General features: G+C 34.0%; 1 protein-coding gene across 4 annotated transcripts in view; it reads right to left on the reverse strand.

Annotated features, from left to right (window-relative positions):
• IFNAR1 (interferon alpha and beta receptor subunit 1) overlaps positions 1–18,530 on the reverse strand; it is a 46,347-nt gene that overhangs the window by 504 nt on the left and 27,313 nt on the right. For 3 of the 4 annotated variants that reach the window (XM_074300737.1, XM_074300734.1, XM_074300736.1), the window contains 4 exons: positions 16,429–16,628; positions 16,175–16,329; positions 15,475–15,622; positions 2,949–3,094 (listed from right to left, as the gene is read on the reverse strand). In XM_074300737.1, coding sequence (XP_074156838.1) covers positions 2,949–3,094; positions 15,475–15,622; positions 16,175–16,329; positions 16,429–16,628 — 649 coding nt within the window. Of the gene's footprint in view, positions 1–2,912; positions 3,095–15,474; positions 15,623–16,174; positions 16,330–16,428; positions 16,629–18,530 lie in introns of all 4 variants that reach the window. The other variant, XM_074300735.1, reaches the window with a different exon arrangement.

Raw genomic sequence — 18,530 nt, forward strand, 5'->3', positions numbered from 1 at the left:
ATTTTTGATCTCTATGCCTTCTTAAAGGGCTTCTACCATTTCTAGAAAAGATGATTTTAAATACCACCTTTTATTGATGTAATATAGCAATGATTATGAGGTCCCCTGATTTTAGAGGGAGGCTTCTATTATAATAATACTAAATCAGTAATCCTAAAGTCAGTAATTCTAAATCTTTTGGTTTGGATTCTGCCTCAGGGACTTCCCACACTCCCAATCTAAGAACACCAATCTATCTGATTATCAATAGACCAGATTCTCAATTCTCAATAGATACTCAATTCATTGCAGACTGTCAGATAGCTTTATCAGATAGCTTCTGGGGGAAATGATGTAATATACCTTGAAAAAACCTGTATTCTATTGATGGAAGAGCATGATTTATAGATAAATTATAGACATAATATGTGGGCAACTAGGTGGCATAGTGGATAGAGTACTAGGCCTGGAATTTGAATTACTTCAAATCTAGCCTCAGACACTTACTAGCTCTGTGACCCTGTGCAAGTCATTTAACCCCATGTGACTTGGTTCCTCATAAGCTGGAGAAGAAAATGGCAAAAGCACTCCAGTATCTCTACCAAGAAAACTCCAAATGGGATCATGAAAAGTTGGACATGACTGAAATGATTCCATAAGTATAATCTAAAGCAGACTATGACAGGGGCAAAGTAAAAATCCAAATTGTTCTGGGAAATTGAAGAGGAAAAAGTCAGAATTTAAAGAAGTCTTCACAGAAAAACAGATCATCCCAGTTGAGCTTTGAAGGAAGAACCTTCCTTCTTAAGAACCATCTTTATGTTTGTATAAAGCACAGATGAGGAAGGAGAATATCCAAGATCTGGGGAAGGATGTCAATGGTAATGAATATCAGGTTTGATGAGTTGCTAATAAGGAAAGGACAGCTAATGCCAAAATGTTAGGGGCTTTAAAAACTGGTTAAGGCGTTTGTATTTTACTCTTGTAGCAAACAGGGAGCCAGTGAAAATTTCTGACCAGTGAAATTATATATCAGACATTTTGATAACTATATGAAGGATGGATAGAGAAGTAAGAAAATTTTGGCAGAGAGATTTGTGAGACTTATACTATGACCTAGGCTGGTGGCAGCATAAGTAGAGAAAAAGTTGTCAGGACTTAGCAACTGATTTAACGTGGGAGAAGAGAGACAGAAAAATCTGGGTAAATGGATGTGGTGCTATCAAAAATTAGGAAGAAAAATTAGAAAGAGTAGGGTTAAGGGGAAAGAATAGATTTCAATTTTGGATATGTTAGGTTTGAGGTGGCAGAAGAAAATCCAGATAGAGATATACAAAAGACACCTGCAAATATGAATTCAGAGGAGAGAATATTTAAGAACCAATGAAATGACAAAGGAAAAATTAAAGATTGACAAAAAGATCTGGGGGACATTCATGTTTAAAGGGTAGGAAGATGCACTAGGGTGGGGAAGAACCAAGAGATAAAAATGTCATGGAAGCCAGTAGAGGAGAAAATAGTTATGTGGAAGAGGGAGTTGACAGTGTAGAATGTTGAAGAAGGGGAAAAAAAAGTTGAGGACCAAGAAAAAACGATGATTGTGCTCCATGTGGAACGATGTAGCCTTTCCCTAAAAGGTATTGAGAATTAATTGGGTGAAAAAACCTAAGGGCTCAGTTCATTAATATAAAATAAGTATAGATAAAAAAGGGTGCTTCCTGGCATCTACAATATAAAATTCAGGGCATGAGTAGTCAATTGTTTCCTTCTGCAGGTTTCTAACTTCAAGTTATCATAGGCAACATAAGGGCAGGGAAACTATGCCCAAATGAAAAATAAATGTTTTATTCTTGTTTGATGTCCTTTTCTGCTGTGGATATTTTTCCCTGGTTATGGCTAAAAGACCCCTTTAGTTAACAAATACTATGAGTAATTGATTTTCGTCCAATTTCAAATTTAAATCAGGATGGCCAGAGTCAGGAGTAGCTTATTATACAAGTGATGGAATTGAGGATACATATGTAGACATTGGGAATGACAAGAGCTCTTCATACTCTGAGACAGATGCAAAGATTAAGAAGAGGAGAGAAGATTCAGCATATGGAAGAAGGAAGATGGTCCTCCAAAAATCTACTTCTCAAATAATGTAAGAGGAAAGGGCATCTGTTGTATAACTATACATACCATCAGTTAAATCAGTTATCTTTTGTTTAACTACACATACCCATAGATAGTATATTTTATATTAATGACAGAAACCTAAATGTTAGGTTCTTACTAAGTGCTAAGTTGATATTTAACAATTCTCTAGCTCAAAGTTCACACCTTTAGTTCAAACAAGCAAGTTCATTAGTTGAAGTATTTTTCCCACAAGCCCCGGAGTTATCACACACCCATTCTCTGGGAGGATAAAAGGAGAAGTTAGAGTCTGCAGAGTCAGTTCTGAATTGGGTCAAGGAGAAGACGTCCTGTGAATTCGCAAGTCCAGCAATCCCGTACTTTTGGAGAGGAAGAAGAGTCTACTCTAGGTCAGAGTTGGGACGGCTCTCTACAGGAAGAAGAGTCTGGATTGTTAAGTACCAACTTAGCACTTAGTAAGAACCTAACACCTAAATATTTGCCAGCCCTTTTTATTACCTCAGAGCATTTCTTGTTATTTCATTTCCACAACATGTTTTAAAAACTTTAAACAGAAAATGCCACAAACTTCAGGTTGTTAGAGGAATATGGTATTTGGTAGCAAATCCTGCTATTCTTTATGATTTAGATTTAATTACATGTATTATATCATTTATATGTTTACTGAAACTTAGAAGAAATGCTCAAAACAGCCTATGAAATTTTTTGCAATAAATCTTAAATATTCTATGAATTTTAACATTATGCAATTTAAAAAAAATTTTCTTGGGGGGTTAAAATTCTGTATATTCCACAGCCCTTCAAAACAAGAGAAAAAAGGTATCACATACCTCAAACATATTTGAAGGAGGTTTGCAAGATGGATAGAACACATATTTTACCAATTTTAGTAGAACTTTTAAACAAAAAGATATGAAGATCAGTCCAATAATAATTAAAAAGCAAGTGACTATAATCCAGGTTTTTTGTTGTTTACCTGAAAAAGATAGAATTCAAGTAAAATAAATTTAATAAGTGGCATTCTAAATACAGAAACATGTGAGTCATACACATAATTTATCTCTCTATCATCTCCCTTATTGCTGCCTTTTGTCCTGCATCCCCAGGCATTTTCTATTATATATCCATTATATATTATCCCAATGAAACTTCACTTGTAACAAATTTAATAGGTGCCTTTATTTGCTCTCAAAAACAAAACAAACAATTTTTTAGCATTGTAATTGAACAGACAGATTGATGGGGGCTGGCTTCCAGTCCTATATGACTCACCTACTGAGACATTCTTGGTTAGCTACTCAATTATAAGAGCTGATAACACTGATACTTATTACACCTAGTAGAGGACCAAGAGGTTTCCAGTCAGCAGTCCCCTTAAATACAGACCTTTTCTATTTTTGTAGCAAAATGCTAGAACTGTTGTTTCCCATGTGGAACAGGGGGTCAACCTTTTAGGTTTGTACTATGGAAACTTTCTTTGAGCTTCACTTTGTGAATTTTGAAAAGTCTTTAGAAAATGTAGCATTAGAATCTCCCACCAATACACTGATGCCATCCTTAGAGCAACATTGGTTAATGGAAGTTAAAAGTGCAGGTATTAGAGAATTTGAATATTTCCTGGAAAGAGTGCATTATGACTTGATAAGGCTGATTTTTCTTCCACAACATGATTAATATGGAGATATGTTTAAAATGATTGTATATGTTATAAACTCTATCAGACTGCTTGCTGTCTTGGGGAGGGGGGAGGTAAGGGAGGGAGAAAAAAATCAGAATGCAAACTCTTATAAAAATGAATGTTGAAAACTATTTTTACATTAATTGGAAAAATAAATACTATCAAAAATTTAAAAATAAAGTTATTGTTTCAATTAATTTAATTTGATCTTTAAAGTTTTCTAATATGATCTGCTAAGATCGCAATTTTTCTTGTTAAATGAACCCCACATTCCTGGTATAAATGCAGCTGATCATTGTATTGTGAAAATGATAATATCTTATTTAATGCTTTTAGATCAATATTCATTGTTATGGAAGATATATACACACACGATTACATATGACATAATATTCTTTGTTTCATCTCTCCTGTGATGACATATTAAAGCCATACTTATATCACAGTAATAATTTGGTAACCATTTTTTAAAAGTGTTTTTTGCAAACTACCTAATATTCAATTAATTTTTCTTTGAGTGTTGGGTTTCACTGTAGATCCATTTGACACCAGGCTCCCTCCCCCACCTTGCCTTTTTGGGGCTTATTTATTATGTGTTCAATTTCTTCTTATGAATTTTGGTTATTTAAACTCAGGTTTTTCTGACTCTTTGCAATAATTTTATCAATTTGATGCACTTTTTTAGTTTTCAGTTTTGTTAAATCTCTTTTTTGATTTTCAGACTTGTTCTATTGGTATTTATTTGGAAGGCACCTGATTTGTTGCATTTCTAATTTTTTAAGTTGAATGCCCAATTCACTATTGATGAAAATTTTTTAGAGATATACATTTTTGCTTAAAGACTACATTGTTCAAGATTATACAATGATCAATTCCAATGGAAATAGTTCTTTTCAACAAAGATGATTCAGGCCAGATCCAATGGTCTTGTGATAAAGAGAGCCATCTACACCCTGAGAGAGGACTGTGGAAACTGAGTGTGGATCACAACATAATATTTTCACTCTTTTTGTGTTTGTCAGCTTGCATTTTGTTTTCTTTCTCGTTTTTTCCTCCTTTTGATATGATTTTTCTTGTGCAGCACAATAATTGTGGAAATACATGTAGAAGAATTGTACATATTTAACATGTATTGGACTACTTGGTATCTAGGGAAGGGAATGGGGGAAAGGGAAATTAAAAATCTTGGAACACAAGGGTTTGCAAGAGGAATGTTGAAAATTATCTATGAATATGTTTTAAAAATAAAAAGTTTTAACAAAAAATAAAGACTGTGTTGTTATATCTTAAGAGTTTGGATATGGGGGCAGCTAGGTGGTGCAGTGGATAGAGCACCAGTCTTGAATTCAGGAGGACCCTAGTTCAAATCTGATCTCAGACACTTAACACTTTCTAGCTGTGTGACCCTGGGCAAGTCACTTAACCCCAGCCTCAGAAAAAAACAAAAACAAACAAACAAAACAACAACAACAACAACAAAAAGTTTGATATGTTGTGTCATTATCATGTTGAAATTACCTAATATTTCTGTGATTTCTTCTTTTATCCACAAATTCTTTAGGATTAAATTAGTCTCCAATTTTTAGCCCTTTCTTCAAAGGGCCTTTATGAAACATAGCTTTTATTGAGTTGTCATTAATAAATAATGTGCTTATACAATTTTATTTTCTAATAAATGGTCAGTTTTTAGAAAGATACCATATATAGCTGAAAATATGTATGCATTGTTATTTTCTATTCCTTTTCAGTAATAACCAGATAACTGTAATTTAAAAAAAAATTCTATTTATATCTTTAATTTAGTTTAGTGCATTGTACAGTATCTGGTACATAGTAGGAATTTAATAAATGTTTATTGATTGATTAAAGATCTTTCTTGCTTATCTTTTTCCTATTAAAAGGGATCTATTGAAGTCTCCAACTATCAGATTCATCATTGTTATGAGCCAGAACTTGAAAGGCGTTCACACATTATTTCACACATTCACACCTTTAGAGAGCATATATAAGGAGGATATCCCACAAGCCCACAGAAGGGGGCTGGGCACTTCGAGGAGACTCACAAGTTGAAGAGATTCACAAGTTGGGCAGAAATATAAGCAAGAAGCTCTCAGGGCTAGACACACAAACCCACAGAAACCCACAATCCCACTCTCGGAGGTGGAGTTAGATTCATTCCAACTTCTACCTTCCTGCTGGCTGGAGACATTTGGAGAGAGCTCTTGGAACCAAGGAGAGAAATAGGCCTCTAAGAAAGCTAACCAGATAGGAAAAGAGACAAGACTTTGAAGGAAAAAATACAGGATCTGGACTTTAACTCCTGGCTGCATTTGAGAGAAGAGAACATCATACACCATCATTTTCTTTCTGTAATATGCTTAACTTTTCCTTCAAGTATTCAGATGCCATGCAATTCAATGACTATATTAAATCATTTTATGTATTATGTACTTTTCCTATTTTTTAAAATTATGTCTATTTTTATTGTACCTTGTCAGACATAATGACTGATATTCTTGCTTTTAAAAATTCATATGAAGTATAATGGATTTTGGCTTAGCTACTCATTTGAACATACGTGTGAATTCATTGTAAAGATGAGCACATGTATACATGGTTGTGCACCTACACAAACACAGAGCAAAGTATAGAAATAATAGCACTCAATGGAGAAACAGAAGCAAAAGGGAAGAACAATGAAGGAGGATACATTAAGGAAAGGATTAATTCCAAGTTTTTTTGCATAAAGAGAACCAAATCTAGTAAAAAATAGAAAAGAAGCAGACAAGTATAAATCTTTTGGCAAGTTCTCTGATAAAAGTCTCATTTCTAAGACATAGAGAGAATGGATTAGCATTTATAAGAATAAGAGTCATTCTCTAAGTAATAAATGATCAAAGAATATGAACAGGTATTTTTCCCCTTCTCTTTTCTGACTGTTTTTCAGTTTCTTTTGATGGATTTTCAACCATTAACTGTGGGTATTCCCCAAGGCTCTGTTTTGGGTCTTTTTCTTCTTTACCCTGCTGATCTCATTAATTCCCATTAATTCAATTATTCATCTCCATGTATATAATTCTTAAATATATTTATTCAGCTCTGACTTCATTTCATATCTTCAACTGCTTATTAGACATCTCAAACTGGATTGTCTCCTAGACATCTTAAATCTGACATGGTTGAAACTAAACTTATCTTTCCCCTTAAAACTTCCCCTCTTCTGAATATTCCTAATACTATTTAAGGATACTAGAATCCTCCCAGTCACCCAAGCTCAAAACTTATATATCATCTTCAATCCCTTAGTATTTTTTACCTTCCCTATCCCATCAATTGCAAGTCCTCTAGACTATTCCTTCTTCTTCCCCTGAGGCTGGGGTTAAGTGACTTGCCCAGGGTCACACAGCTAAGAAGTGTTAAGTGTCTGAGACCAGATTTGAACTCGGGTCCTCCTGACTTCAGGGCTGGTGCTCTATCCACTGCGCCACTTAGCTGCCCTTATTCCTCCTTAACATTTCTTATATAACCCTTTCTCTCTTTCGAAATGACTACTACCCTGGTATTTATCATCTCACATCTGATAGCATGCTGGTAGGTTTGCTTGCCTTTCCTAGTCTAAAAATGCACTGAGCTCTCAAACTGATCTCCATAAAGTGAGGTCTTTCACCCTACCCACTTTCAATAAATTCCAGTAGTTCCCTATTTTTACATACTATCATGTATTTGATCTTCTAGAATCAAATTTAAAACCTTCTGTTTGGCCTTTAAAATTCTTCATAACCTGACCTTTTTCTATGTTTTCCAGTTTTCTTATCGCTCTTCACATTTTGTATGACTCTGACACTCCTTAAATTGTGTATTTTCACTGGCTATCATTCAAGCCTAGAATTCTGTCTATCCTTATCTTCTGCTTTCTGGCTACCTTCAAGTCTCTGCTAAAACCCCACCTTCTTCAAGAAGCCACGATCAGTTTCTGTTCCCTGCCAAATTGCCTTTAATTTATCCCATATGTATCTAGTTTCTACATAATGGTGTGCTGTTTTTACTTTTAGGCTGTTAGCTCCTTGAAATCAAGAATTTTTTTTGTATACTTTTGCATTTAGCACACTAACTGGTACATGGTGGTTGCATAATAATATTTATTAATGACTTGAAAAAGCAAAGTATGTATCTCAAAATTTGGGAATGGTTCAAAAATTATGGCATATGGATATAATGGAAAATTACTGTGCCATAAGAAATGATGAATATGAAGCAATCAGACAGATAGTTGAAGACATTTGAAGTAATACAGAATGAAAAATTGGAGGAAAAAAAAGAACAACAATATAAACAATGACTAAAACAAAATAAATAAGGTCAACATGAGAAATCAATAAAATTCTGGTCAATTAAATAGTCAATTCCAGTATAAAGCTACAAAGCAAAAGGAAAGTAATCTTTCTACCACAATGATAATTTATCTTTGGAGATAAAGAGATATGTTTGGATAAAGGATATATTTGTTATTTTTTTTCACTCTTTCCTAAGCTCCCATGGCTCCCATTTTCCCTTACTCTCTCAGCTGAGAACACTGTCTAATACTGAGGCCATTTACCATAGGCTCTTATTCTCCCCTTCTAGTCTTGTAGCATCCAAATGACTTATGCCACTAACTTCTGCTCTTTTCATCCCTGTCTCACATAAAGAAAGGGCTACTCCTATTCATGGCAAACCCTTAACCCTTCTACATGTTCAAGTGATTCCAATTCATCTTGTTTCCCTCAACAGATTGGCTCTTCTATTATCTCCACTTTTTCACTTATCTTCAACCTATTCCTGTTCTTTCCATACTGCCTACAAATGCGCTTATTTATGTTTCCTCTCTCCTCCCAAAACCTTCACTTAATTCATCCACTTCTGCTAACTATCATCCCATATCTCTTCTGCCCTTTGTGGCTAAACTTCTTCAAAAGGCTGCTTGTAGCAGGTAACTCTACTACCTTTCTTTTTCAGTACTTTTAACAGTATTTTTTTCCAATTACATGTGAAGACAATTTTTAGCACTCATTTTTATAAGATTTTTAAAAAAAAAAAACACATTTCCATATTAGTCACAGCTATGAAATAAGAAATAGATCAAAAGGGAAAAAAAATAAAGTGAAAACAGTATGCTTCGATCTTCATTTTGAGATCAGTTGGGGGATGGAGCCAAGATAGCAAACAATAAATAGGACTTTGCCTGAGCTATTCCTGGCTTCCCTTAGAATCAATACTAGATCAAGCCTCTGAATGGAGGGTTTGGGGGGGTGGGTAGAGAAAGAAAAGCTCAACACAGGGAAGGCCTTCATGGGGAATCTACTGGGAGGCTCTTAGCCAAAATACAGCAGTATTGCCTATTCTGTCCTGATTTAGAAGCCAGTGGATCAGCAGACTATCTGTGAGACCATCAACACAACTACAGAAGCAAATAGTGAGCTCCTGAACCTCAGCATTAACCTCAGGTGAAACTAGGCCAAGTCCACCCAGCCCATGGAGGAAACCTGCAGCAGCCCCAACCTCAGGGCAGTATAAAACATCTGTCATAGTGTAGAGGAAGTTTCGAACAATCTCTTCTGTGTCTTAGGAACAGACCTCAACCTTTAAAAATAGCAAAAAAGCAAAAAGAGCTCTGACCATAGGTAGCTTTTATAAAGACAGAGAAGAACAGACCTCAAAACCTAAGGACACTAACAGCAAAACATCTTGGATATGAGCTGGATTCCAACCCAAAAGGCTCTTTTGGAAGAATTCAAAAAGGATCTTAGAGGATTAGAAGAAAAATGGGGAAAAGAAATGAATGCTTTGCAGGTGAGTTTGGAAAAGGAAATCGAAATTGTCTGAAGAAAACAACTCCTTAAAAAATATATTTGGTGGGCAGCTAGATGGTGCAGTGGATAGAGCACCAGCCCTGAAGTCAGGAGGACCCAAGTGCAAGTCTGATCTCAGACACTTAACACTTCCTAGCTGTGTGATTTGGGCAAGTCACTTAACCCCAATTGTCTCAGCCAAAAAATATATATATTTGGTAAAATGGAAAAAGAAAATCATTCCTTGAAAAACAGAATTGCTGAAATGGAAAAAAAAAAATCCAATGAACAAAACAACTCCTTTAAAAGTTCAATTGGCCAAATGCAAAAGGAGGCAAAAAAGCCTACCAAAAAAATTACTAAAAATTAGAACTGGACAAATGGAAGTAAATAAGATATCAAGAATCAGTCAAAAAAACCAAAAAAAAAAACCCCAAAAACCAAAAAAACATAGAAGAAAATATTTCATGGAGTTTATCAGTTCTTTATCTGGATGCTCCACTATCTTTCTTCTTGTTTTCATTTTAACTCTCTACTATTTAGATTTTGACTTCGTTGTTTTCACTGAAACTGCTCTCTCTAAATCTAACAATGATCTTTAACTGCAAAATCCAATGGCCTTTTTTCAAGCATCTTTCTTCTTCTTTTAAAATTTATTTATTACAATTTTTTATTTGCAAGACATATACATGGGTAATTTTTCAACATTGAACCTTGCAAAACTTTCTGTTCCAAATTTTCCCCTCCTTCCCTAGATGGCAGGTAGTAGATTTAACATTTAACATGTTAAATATGTTAAAATATAAAACATCTTTCTTCTTATCCTCTTTATAACCTCTGACATTGTTGATCACTAACTTCTTGATATTTTTTTCTCTCTTAAGTTTTCTGTACCTGATCTTTCTTGGCTCTCTTTCTATCTATGTGATTGTTTCTTCTCTATTTCTTTTGCTGGCTCTTCATCCAAGTCATGCTTATTAATTATAGATGTCCCACAGGGCTCTGTGCTGGACTATCTATCTTCTCTTTTCTCTATATACAATTTTACCTGGTAATCCCATCAGTTCCCAAATTCTACGCAAGTGATTCTCTCATCAACTTATCCAAATTTAACTCTAGTCTTACATCTACAACTGCCTGTTGGACAGCTTGAACTAGATATCCCATAAACATCTTTAACTCAATGTTTCCAAAACTGAACTCATTAGCTTTTCCCCTAAACTCTTCTCTCTTCTATACATCTCTATTACTGTCAAGGGCAGCAACATATTGCCAACCCCCCAGGCTCACCATCTAAATGTCATCCTTGATTTTCACTAATTTTTATTTCCCATATCCATCTTTTGTCAAGGGCTGCCAATTGCATTTTTGCAACATCGCTTGAGTATACTGGTGTAGAGCCTTCTCATGCTTGGATTATGGTAATAGCCTGCTGGTAGGTCTGCCTGCCAATCTCTACCCATTCTAATCCATCCTCCACTCAATAATCAAAATCATTCATCTAAAGCAAAGGTTTGATCACATCATCCCTTACCCCCTCTTCTTCCTCTCCCTTCTCCTATAAACTTCAGTGCCACTATATCACCTTTAGGAACTTTGACATCCAAGGCCCATTATAACCAGTCCTACCCTATCTTTCCAGTCTTCTTACACCTTACCACCCTGCTTCAAGAACTCTTAGATCAAATAACTCTGGCCTCCTTGCTATTCCTCAAATAAGATATCTCCTAACTCTGAACATTTTTTTTTATTGGCTATCCCCTTCAATGGAATGTTTTTTCCCCCTCTTCATCTCTGCTTCTTGGCTCCTCTGGCTTCTTTCAAGTCTCAGCTAAAATCCCACAAACTATAAAAAAACCTTTCCCAATTCCTCTTAAATTTTAATAATTCTGCTGATATGTAGTTTTATTTGCAGATGGTTGTTTGCATTTTACCTCCCCTATAAGACTGTGAGCTCCCTGAGGGCAGGGACTTGACCAAGAACTTCTTCTATAAATCAGCAACAAGTGTTCATCTCACCTTTGTTTAATAATTTCCAATGTGGGCTCTTCATTACTACCTAAATTAGTATTTTCTACTTGGATAGTGCTCATTTTTAGGAACTTTTATTCTTCCTTCAAGCCCTGAGCTTTCTCTCTGCAATTTACACTCATTGCTTCTAGCTTTATCCTATCATTTTTGCTTTTTTTTTTTTTTTTTAATATCCCCTATATTTAGCACAGTGCCTAACTGTCAAAAGAAAACAGCAATAAATTCTAAAAGAAAGAGAGGAGAGGTCTTCAATTACTTCTTCAACAAGAAAGCATACTAAACTAATATTTTGTATTGACTTAATAACCAGGGTAGTAGATTAGGGGAATGCTGAAGACACAGTAATTCTAAATTTTGGGGGGGGAGGTGGGAAGGGCAGAGGGTGAGAAGCACAGACTCATTTTAAGATTTAAAGGGGACTTGCTTTAAGACTTAAGGAGGAGACGTATCTTGGTATCCTATAGAGCCTTCATGTTAGAAAGATCATATCTTTCCTCTGCCATATACTAGTTTTTTGATCTTACAAAAATCACTAAAAGTACTCTAGGAAACTCTACAGGACTATTAATTGTATGTATTGTATTGTATTGATAGAAATTCCTATCTAAAATTTCCCACAGTGATGAAGTCATATATTTATTTGAAAGAAAAAAAAAACTTAAGGAGCTATGTTAAATGTTCATTTAATGTGGAGTTAATTTCAGCTAATGTGGAATTAAATTCAAGTAAATCTGCATATGGAAGACTGATGAACAAGTTGTTGGTAATCTAGTAACAAATGACCATTACCAGAAGGAGGCCCCAGCTGGAACCCAAGTTCAAGGGTTAATACCTTTGACTATTTGTCTCATGCTGCTGTTGTGGTCAAGATGCTGAGATATGTGTTAGAGTAACAATATAGTTTGGTGGTTTTGGACTAGATGGATTTCACATGTATAGTTGTCATTAATAGGCTCATGCTAGCTTAGAGGGAAAGATTCTATGAAACACTCCAGAGAGCTGTCCTGTGCTGTTCAACATTTTGATCACTGACTTGGATTAAAGCATAGAAGATATGCCTGACAAATTTGCATACATGAAGGAGATAGCAAACATGACAGAATTAGGATCCAAAAAGATCAAGAAAAGTTAAAATGATGAGACAAGTCTAACAAGAAGACAAGTATGCAATTGTAGAATTTAAGAATTAGATGGGATTTTTGGAGGCCCTCAAGTCCAACCCATACCTGAACAAGTATGCACACAATAACATGATTTATAAGTAATTATCCAGTCGGTCCTTAAAGATCTGAAAGATCCCAAGTTTGTCTAGATAGCCTTACATTAAGTGCAACTCTGCCTCTTTCTGTCTTCTACATACTAATCCTAGTTTTATGCTATGAAGTCAAGAAAAACATATCAAATCCCTCTTCCATGTGACAAATGCTTGAAAGACTTGAAAACAAATATAATCTCCTTTGAAAATCTTCTCTTCTCCAGCCAAAGAGTCTTGGAACCAATCTTTTTTTTTTTTTTTTTTAAATAGTTTTTTATTTACAAGATATATGCGTGGGTAATTTTTCAGCATTGACAATTGCAAAACCTTTTGTTCCAACTTTTCCTCTCCTCCTCCCCACCCCCAGAAAGCAGGTTGACCAATACATGTTAAATATGTTAAAGTATAAGTTAAATACAATATATGTATACATATCCAAATAGTTATTTTGCTGTATAAGAAGAATTGGGCTTTGAAATTAGCCTGTGAAGGAAATCAAAAATGCAGGTGGACAAAAATAGAGGGATTGGGAATTCTATGCAGTGGTTCATAGTCATCTCCCAGAGTTCTTTCGCTGGGTGTAGCTGTGAACCAATCTTTATTCAATGTTACCTACAGCCACTTCACCATCTTGAATACCTTTCCCTATATACTCTCTAGTTTACCAATGTCTTCCCTGAAATATGGCACCCTGTAAAAAAAATACTTCAGATGTGGTCTGCCTGAGATTATCACCTCTTAAATGTCAAACACTGTGCCTTCTTTAACAAAGGTTTACAACAGCAATTTAATAAGGATAAATGTAAAATTTAAAAATCATCTTAAATTAGGATGAGGTAGAGTGGCTAGATAATTTTTATGAAAAAGATCATGGGATTTTAGTAGACTGAAAGCTCAATTTGAGTCAATGTTATGACAAGATAACCAAAAATTTAATGCTACTTGAAGTTGTACTAACATTGTCCTAGTATTCAGAAAGATTTCCGCTAAAATCTATCCTAGTCAGATCATATCTGTACTATTTAGTTTTATGTGTCACATATTAGGTTAGACATTGGTAAGTTGAAACTTGTTGGTTAAAGACCATACTATAAGGTTTGATTAATTGAGACTTTAACTTGGAGAAGAGAACAACTGGCAAGGGTGGGGAATCAGGATGTGATATCTGTCTTCAAATATTGGAAGAGATGTCACACAGAAGAGGGATTAGGCTTATTCTTAACTCAGGATAGAGCTAGAAGCAAGAAGTGCAATTTGCAGAGAGAAAGCTCGAGGCTTGAAGGATAAAAGTTCCTAAAAATGACCACTAATCCTTTGATTAGGGAGAGTGTTAACTGAGGAGTAATGGACATCCCTTACTGGAAGTATTAAGCAGAAGTGATCTTTTTGATTTTGTAGAAGAAATTCTTGGTTAAGTCCATTCAATTCAGGTTCTGCTTGAATTGTTTATTTTATATAGAAAACATTCAAAAGAGATTTTTTTTTAAATTATAGAAGACCTTATGAAAAAGTAGCTGTTATTTAACAAACTTAATATTTCATAAGCTATTATCACTGTTAAAACAACTCCACTATGTCTTTTAAATTAGTTTTCAATAAGTACATAGTATATATTTTCTTGTCAGAGATTCATATTTTATTCTACATCCTAAAAATTAATTTGATTTCTCAGAAAGATCTTATTATCACCTCTTATTATATTCTCAGTCAAAAAAGCATGCTTACCGCTAACATATCTATAGAGATTACAGAATTAAGGAAACAGTTCTTTAAAAAGCAAATACAATTACTGTTCCAGGCAACAAAATGAGACTAAGAAATCTTATATTAATAATTACATTAAGAAACAATAATGCAAGAGATTTAAAAAAGCATATGGTTAAGTCAGATACTAAGAACTTAAAAGGGGAAAGCAAAAATATGTGGATATTGGTTGAAATAACATAGAATTAACTGATTAACACAATGGAGCCAACTATAGCTCCATAGGATCATGATGAAATACACTATACCCTGCCAGATAGAGGGAAATTCAACTCAGAACACAGAGTGAAGCTATTTTTTTTTTTTTAGACATGGCCAATATGGGAATTTGTTTTCCTTAACTATACATGTTTGTAACAGATTTTATTCTTTTTGCTTTTGCCATGAATGGGAGAGGGGAAGGTGGGAGGGAAAAAATCTGGAATGGAACACAAAATAAAAATGACTTTAAAAAAAAGAAAAAAGAGAAAAAATATGGAGGTCAAAACCCAAGATAACCCTCATAAAGCATCTGAAGTACTCTTTCATACCTAATTAAATGACAGAAAAAATAACTAAACACTGTATTTAAGCACATTCATAAATATATGATGAAAAACTACCTAAAAGAGTTATGCTTAATATTAGTTCATCTGGTGTTGTATATTTGAAGGAAGGAGAAAAGAGAATATTTTTTTAAACACTTACCAATAATCTAAAATTGTTTTTGTTCTATGAGACTGTCCCTTTGTATATTTGAGTAAAATAAATTTTACTGAGTTCATTTGCAACACAGATACACACAAAAAGTTTCCACTGACCTGGTGTTATTTTACTGCATACAACATTGCCAAATTGAGTGCTTTTGTTGCTATCATCATCAAGAAGTGCTCTGACTTTGAAACAATACAGAACCAGGGGCTTCAAATTAGAAACTTTAAGTAATTTCTGTTTTCCCTTCATTTTGTGCTGTAAAGAAAAAAAAGTTTGTATAAACATTTCAGCATAGTGGTCAACTCTCAATTATACTGATGTGAAATATGCCTTTTGTGGATAATTCATGTCAAATATTTAATTCCAAATTGATCTCTATTTAGCCTTGAGTTTGGAGTCAGAAGAACTAGTGTCCAAATACAACAGGAGGTAAAAACCAAATTTACTATTCCTACTTATCAGCATCTTTAGAGTCTGCTTTTTTGATTCCTATTTCATAGAGGAAAAGCAATGTGGCGAAACACATTAATTTATGTCCTATACTATCTATGGTATCATTTTCTCTACTATGGTTAACTAAGTTAATTGTATAGCCTTAAAAATCAGACATTACTCCAAATTTACTTCAGATTAATTCTTGAGTTTATTTTTTATATTTACATTTCCAGGCCTCTGTACAGTATCTGGGCATATAGTAAGCATGATAACATAAATGTTAATTGGTTGATTTTCCTAGCTTATAGTTAATCTAGTGTTAAAATGAACTTCATAACCTTTTACATTAGGAAATAGTATTCATGTTTTTACCTCAATATTTGAAGCATTTTCCCAGTAAATAATTTCATAACTTAGTGAATAATCCTGACTCAATGGCTTTTTTTCAGATTCTCCTGAAACCGTAATGTAGACAAAGAATGAATCTTCACTGGATTTCACTTCTATGTTTGGAGGACCTATTCTTACTAGATATATTTTATGGAGAGAAACAAAATCTGATTAGGAAAATAAATAAAAGATAATAATACACCAATAATGGAAAATTATAACATTAATCTACTTACCTTTTGTTCTAGTATCAAATTTTTTTTCAGCAGACCAAAGAGATGTGATACTTCCATTCAAAGCTTGTACACGTAGGTAATAAATTCCATCTTTGTTGATTACTTTTGATAAGTTACAACATCTACTTATGATATTTTCACAAGCAGATATGATTTTCCATTTATCTGAGTAGTCAGTCGAAATTCTTTTAAAATAACCACTATGAGACAAAATTGAAATTACTTTTAAAAAGTTCAACAGTATCAAAATTGAACATATTAGACCTTTATAAAGTTTAGAAATAATTTTACTTGTATAATTTATTTTTACCATTTAGTAATATAAGTAAATCAAGAGTCCATAAATCAGATTTTTAAATGTCTTTGATAAGATATCCTTGGCTTATTTTCAGTTTCTCGAAATTTCTAAAGTGTTAACCATTTAGTCCTTGAAAAATTCTCCTCTCCAAATTTTGAATAGAGTTATGTGCCTACTGTGTACATACCACTGTCTTAGGCTTTAGAAGATATGCCCTGTCTTCTTAACATTAAACTTTTATTATTCATAATCTGTTTAACTGAAAAAATATACAAGAAATTTAAATAAACTTTCAATGATGTTTTTGTAAGTTTAAAGCATTTATACTTCTAAATTTATTAAAGTTTAAAAATGCTCTAAAACCTTTGAAAGGCCCCAATTTTTCAGCTCTCTCTCCTGAGGACTAGTCCTAGGCACTAAACATTTTGAACTGGATGTCACAAAGACACTTCAAATTCAACATATCCCAAAGAGATCCATTATCATTTCCCCAAAACTATCCCTCTTTAAAACTTCCTTATTATTGTCAGGAGCACTAGTACCCTTCTAGACTTATAACTTCATTGCTGTACTTGTCTTATCACACTCACTCATTCCACATAGCTGATTGTTGCCCAATGTTATTTCTATCTCCACAACATCTCTAGCATGTATTTACTTCTTTTAACTCATACAGACTTAATTCTTTTAGGCTTTCATTGTCTTTTACCTAAACTACTGCAATAGCTTCCTAATTAATGTCCCAGATCCAAGTCTTTCTCTAATTCATCCTCCTCTGTTCCTAGTGGTATTCCTAAACTACAGATTTATCTATATCACCCCTTAACTCAATAAATGCAAGTAGTTCTGTACTATCTCTAGAACCAAATAAATCCCCTGGACTTTGAAGTCCAAACCATTCTGATTTCCTTTTTATCTTAAAACATACTTTTCTATAGTTCTGTTCCAGTTGTGCCCTCCTACTGAACCAAGCCTTCAGAGACCATAATTGGAGTTAAATTCCTGCCAGGGACAACACTGTTTTGTTTGGGGAGAGCCATCTATGTTTATTTAGCCTCAGACATCCAGCCATGCTTCTCTCTAGCTATATTCCTACCATGCTTAATGAAAACTTTCTCATGCACTCATCTGTCCTACCAAGATAGTTTCCTTAGTTTACAAATTTATTATTCATTTATCTAGTTTCAAGACCTTAATAATGTATGATTTGTCCTTTTCCCTAATCCTTTAGATATAACTCTTTATGGAATTCTATAATTGCTTCCTTGGAAATGCTATTTGTCCCTTTCTTCTGAATTTCAATATCATCCCATTACTCGATTTAGATTCTCCTAATTTCACACTAGCTTCCTAAATGATCTCTGCTTTCAGTTTATTCCAAATACATTCATCCTACATGCTGCTGCAATACTTTAATTCTTCTAAAATAAAGATTTTATTATGTCTGTTCAAAAATCTTTCAATGTGAAAATGATAAATTCAAATTCATCTATAAAGCATTCAAGTTTGTGCGTAATCCTGGAGCCATCCTACATATCAAAACTTCTCTCTCATTACTCCTCAAAAAAATTACTCTGTCCAGTCAGTCTAGTCTTCTCATTGTTTTGTCTCCAAGCTTTCCAAAAGTGTCTCAAACCTCAAATTCTACTTCCTCTACAGGCGTTTTCTGACCACTTCAGCATACCAAGATCTCTATATTCATCTTCTATTACATTTACCACATAAATTACCTGCCTTGGAGATGAAATTACATATTTTCAAAATTAATATACTATTTTTGTATGCTCTATTTCCCAATCATTAC

Source organism: Sminthopsis crassicaudata, chromosome 3, assembly GCF_048593235.1.
Source record: "Sminthopsis crassicaudata isolate SCR6 chromosome 3, ASM4859323v1, whole genome shotgun sequence".
Lineage (NCBI taxonomy): Eukaryota > Metazoa > Chordata > Mammalia > Dasyuromorphia > Dasyuridae > Sminthopsis > Sminthopsis crassicaudata.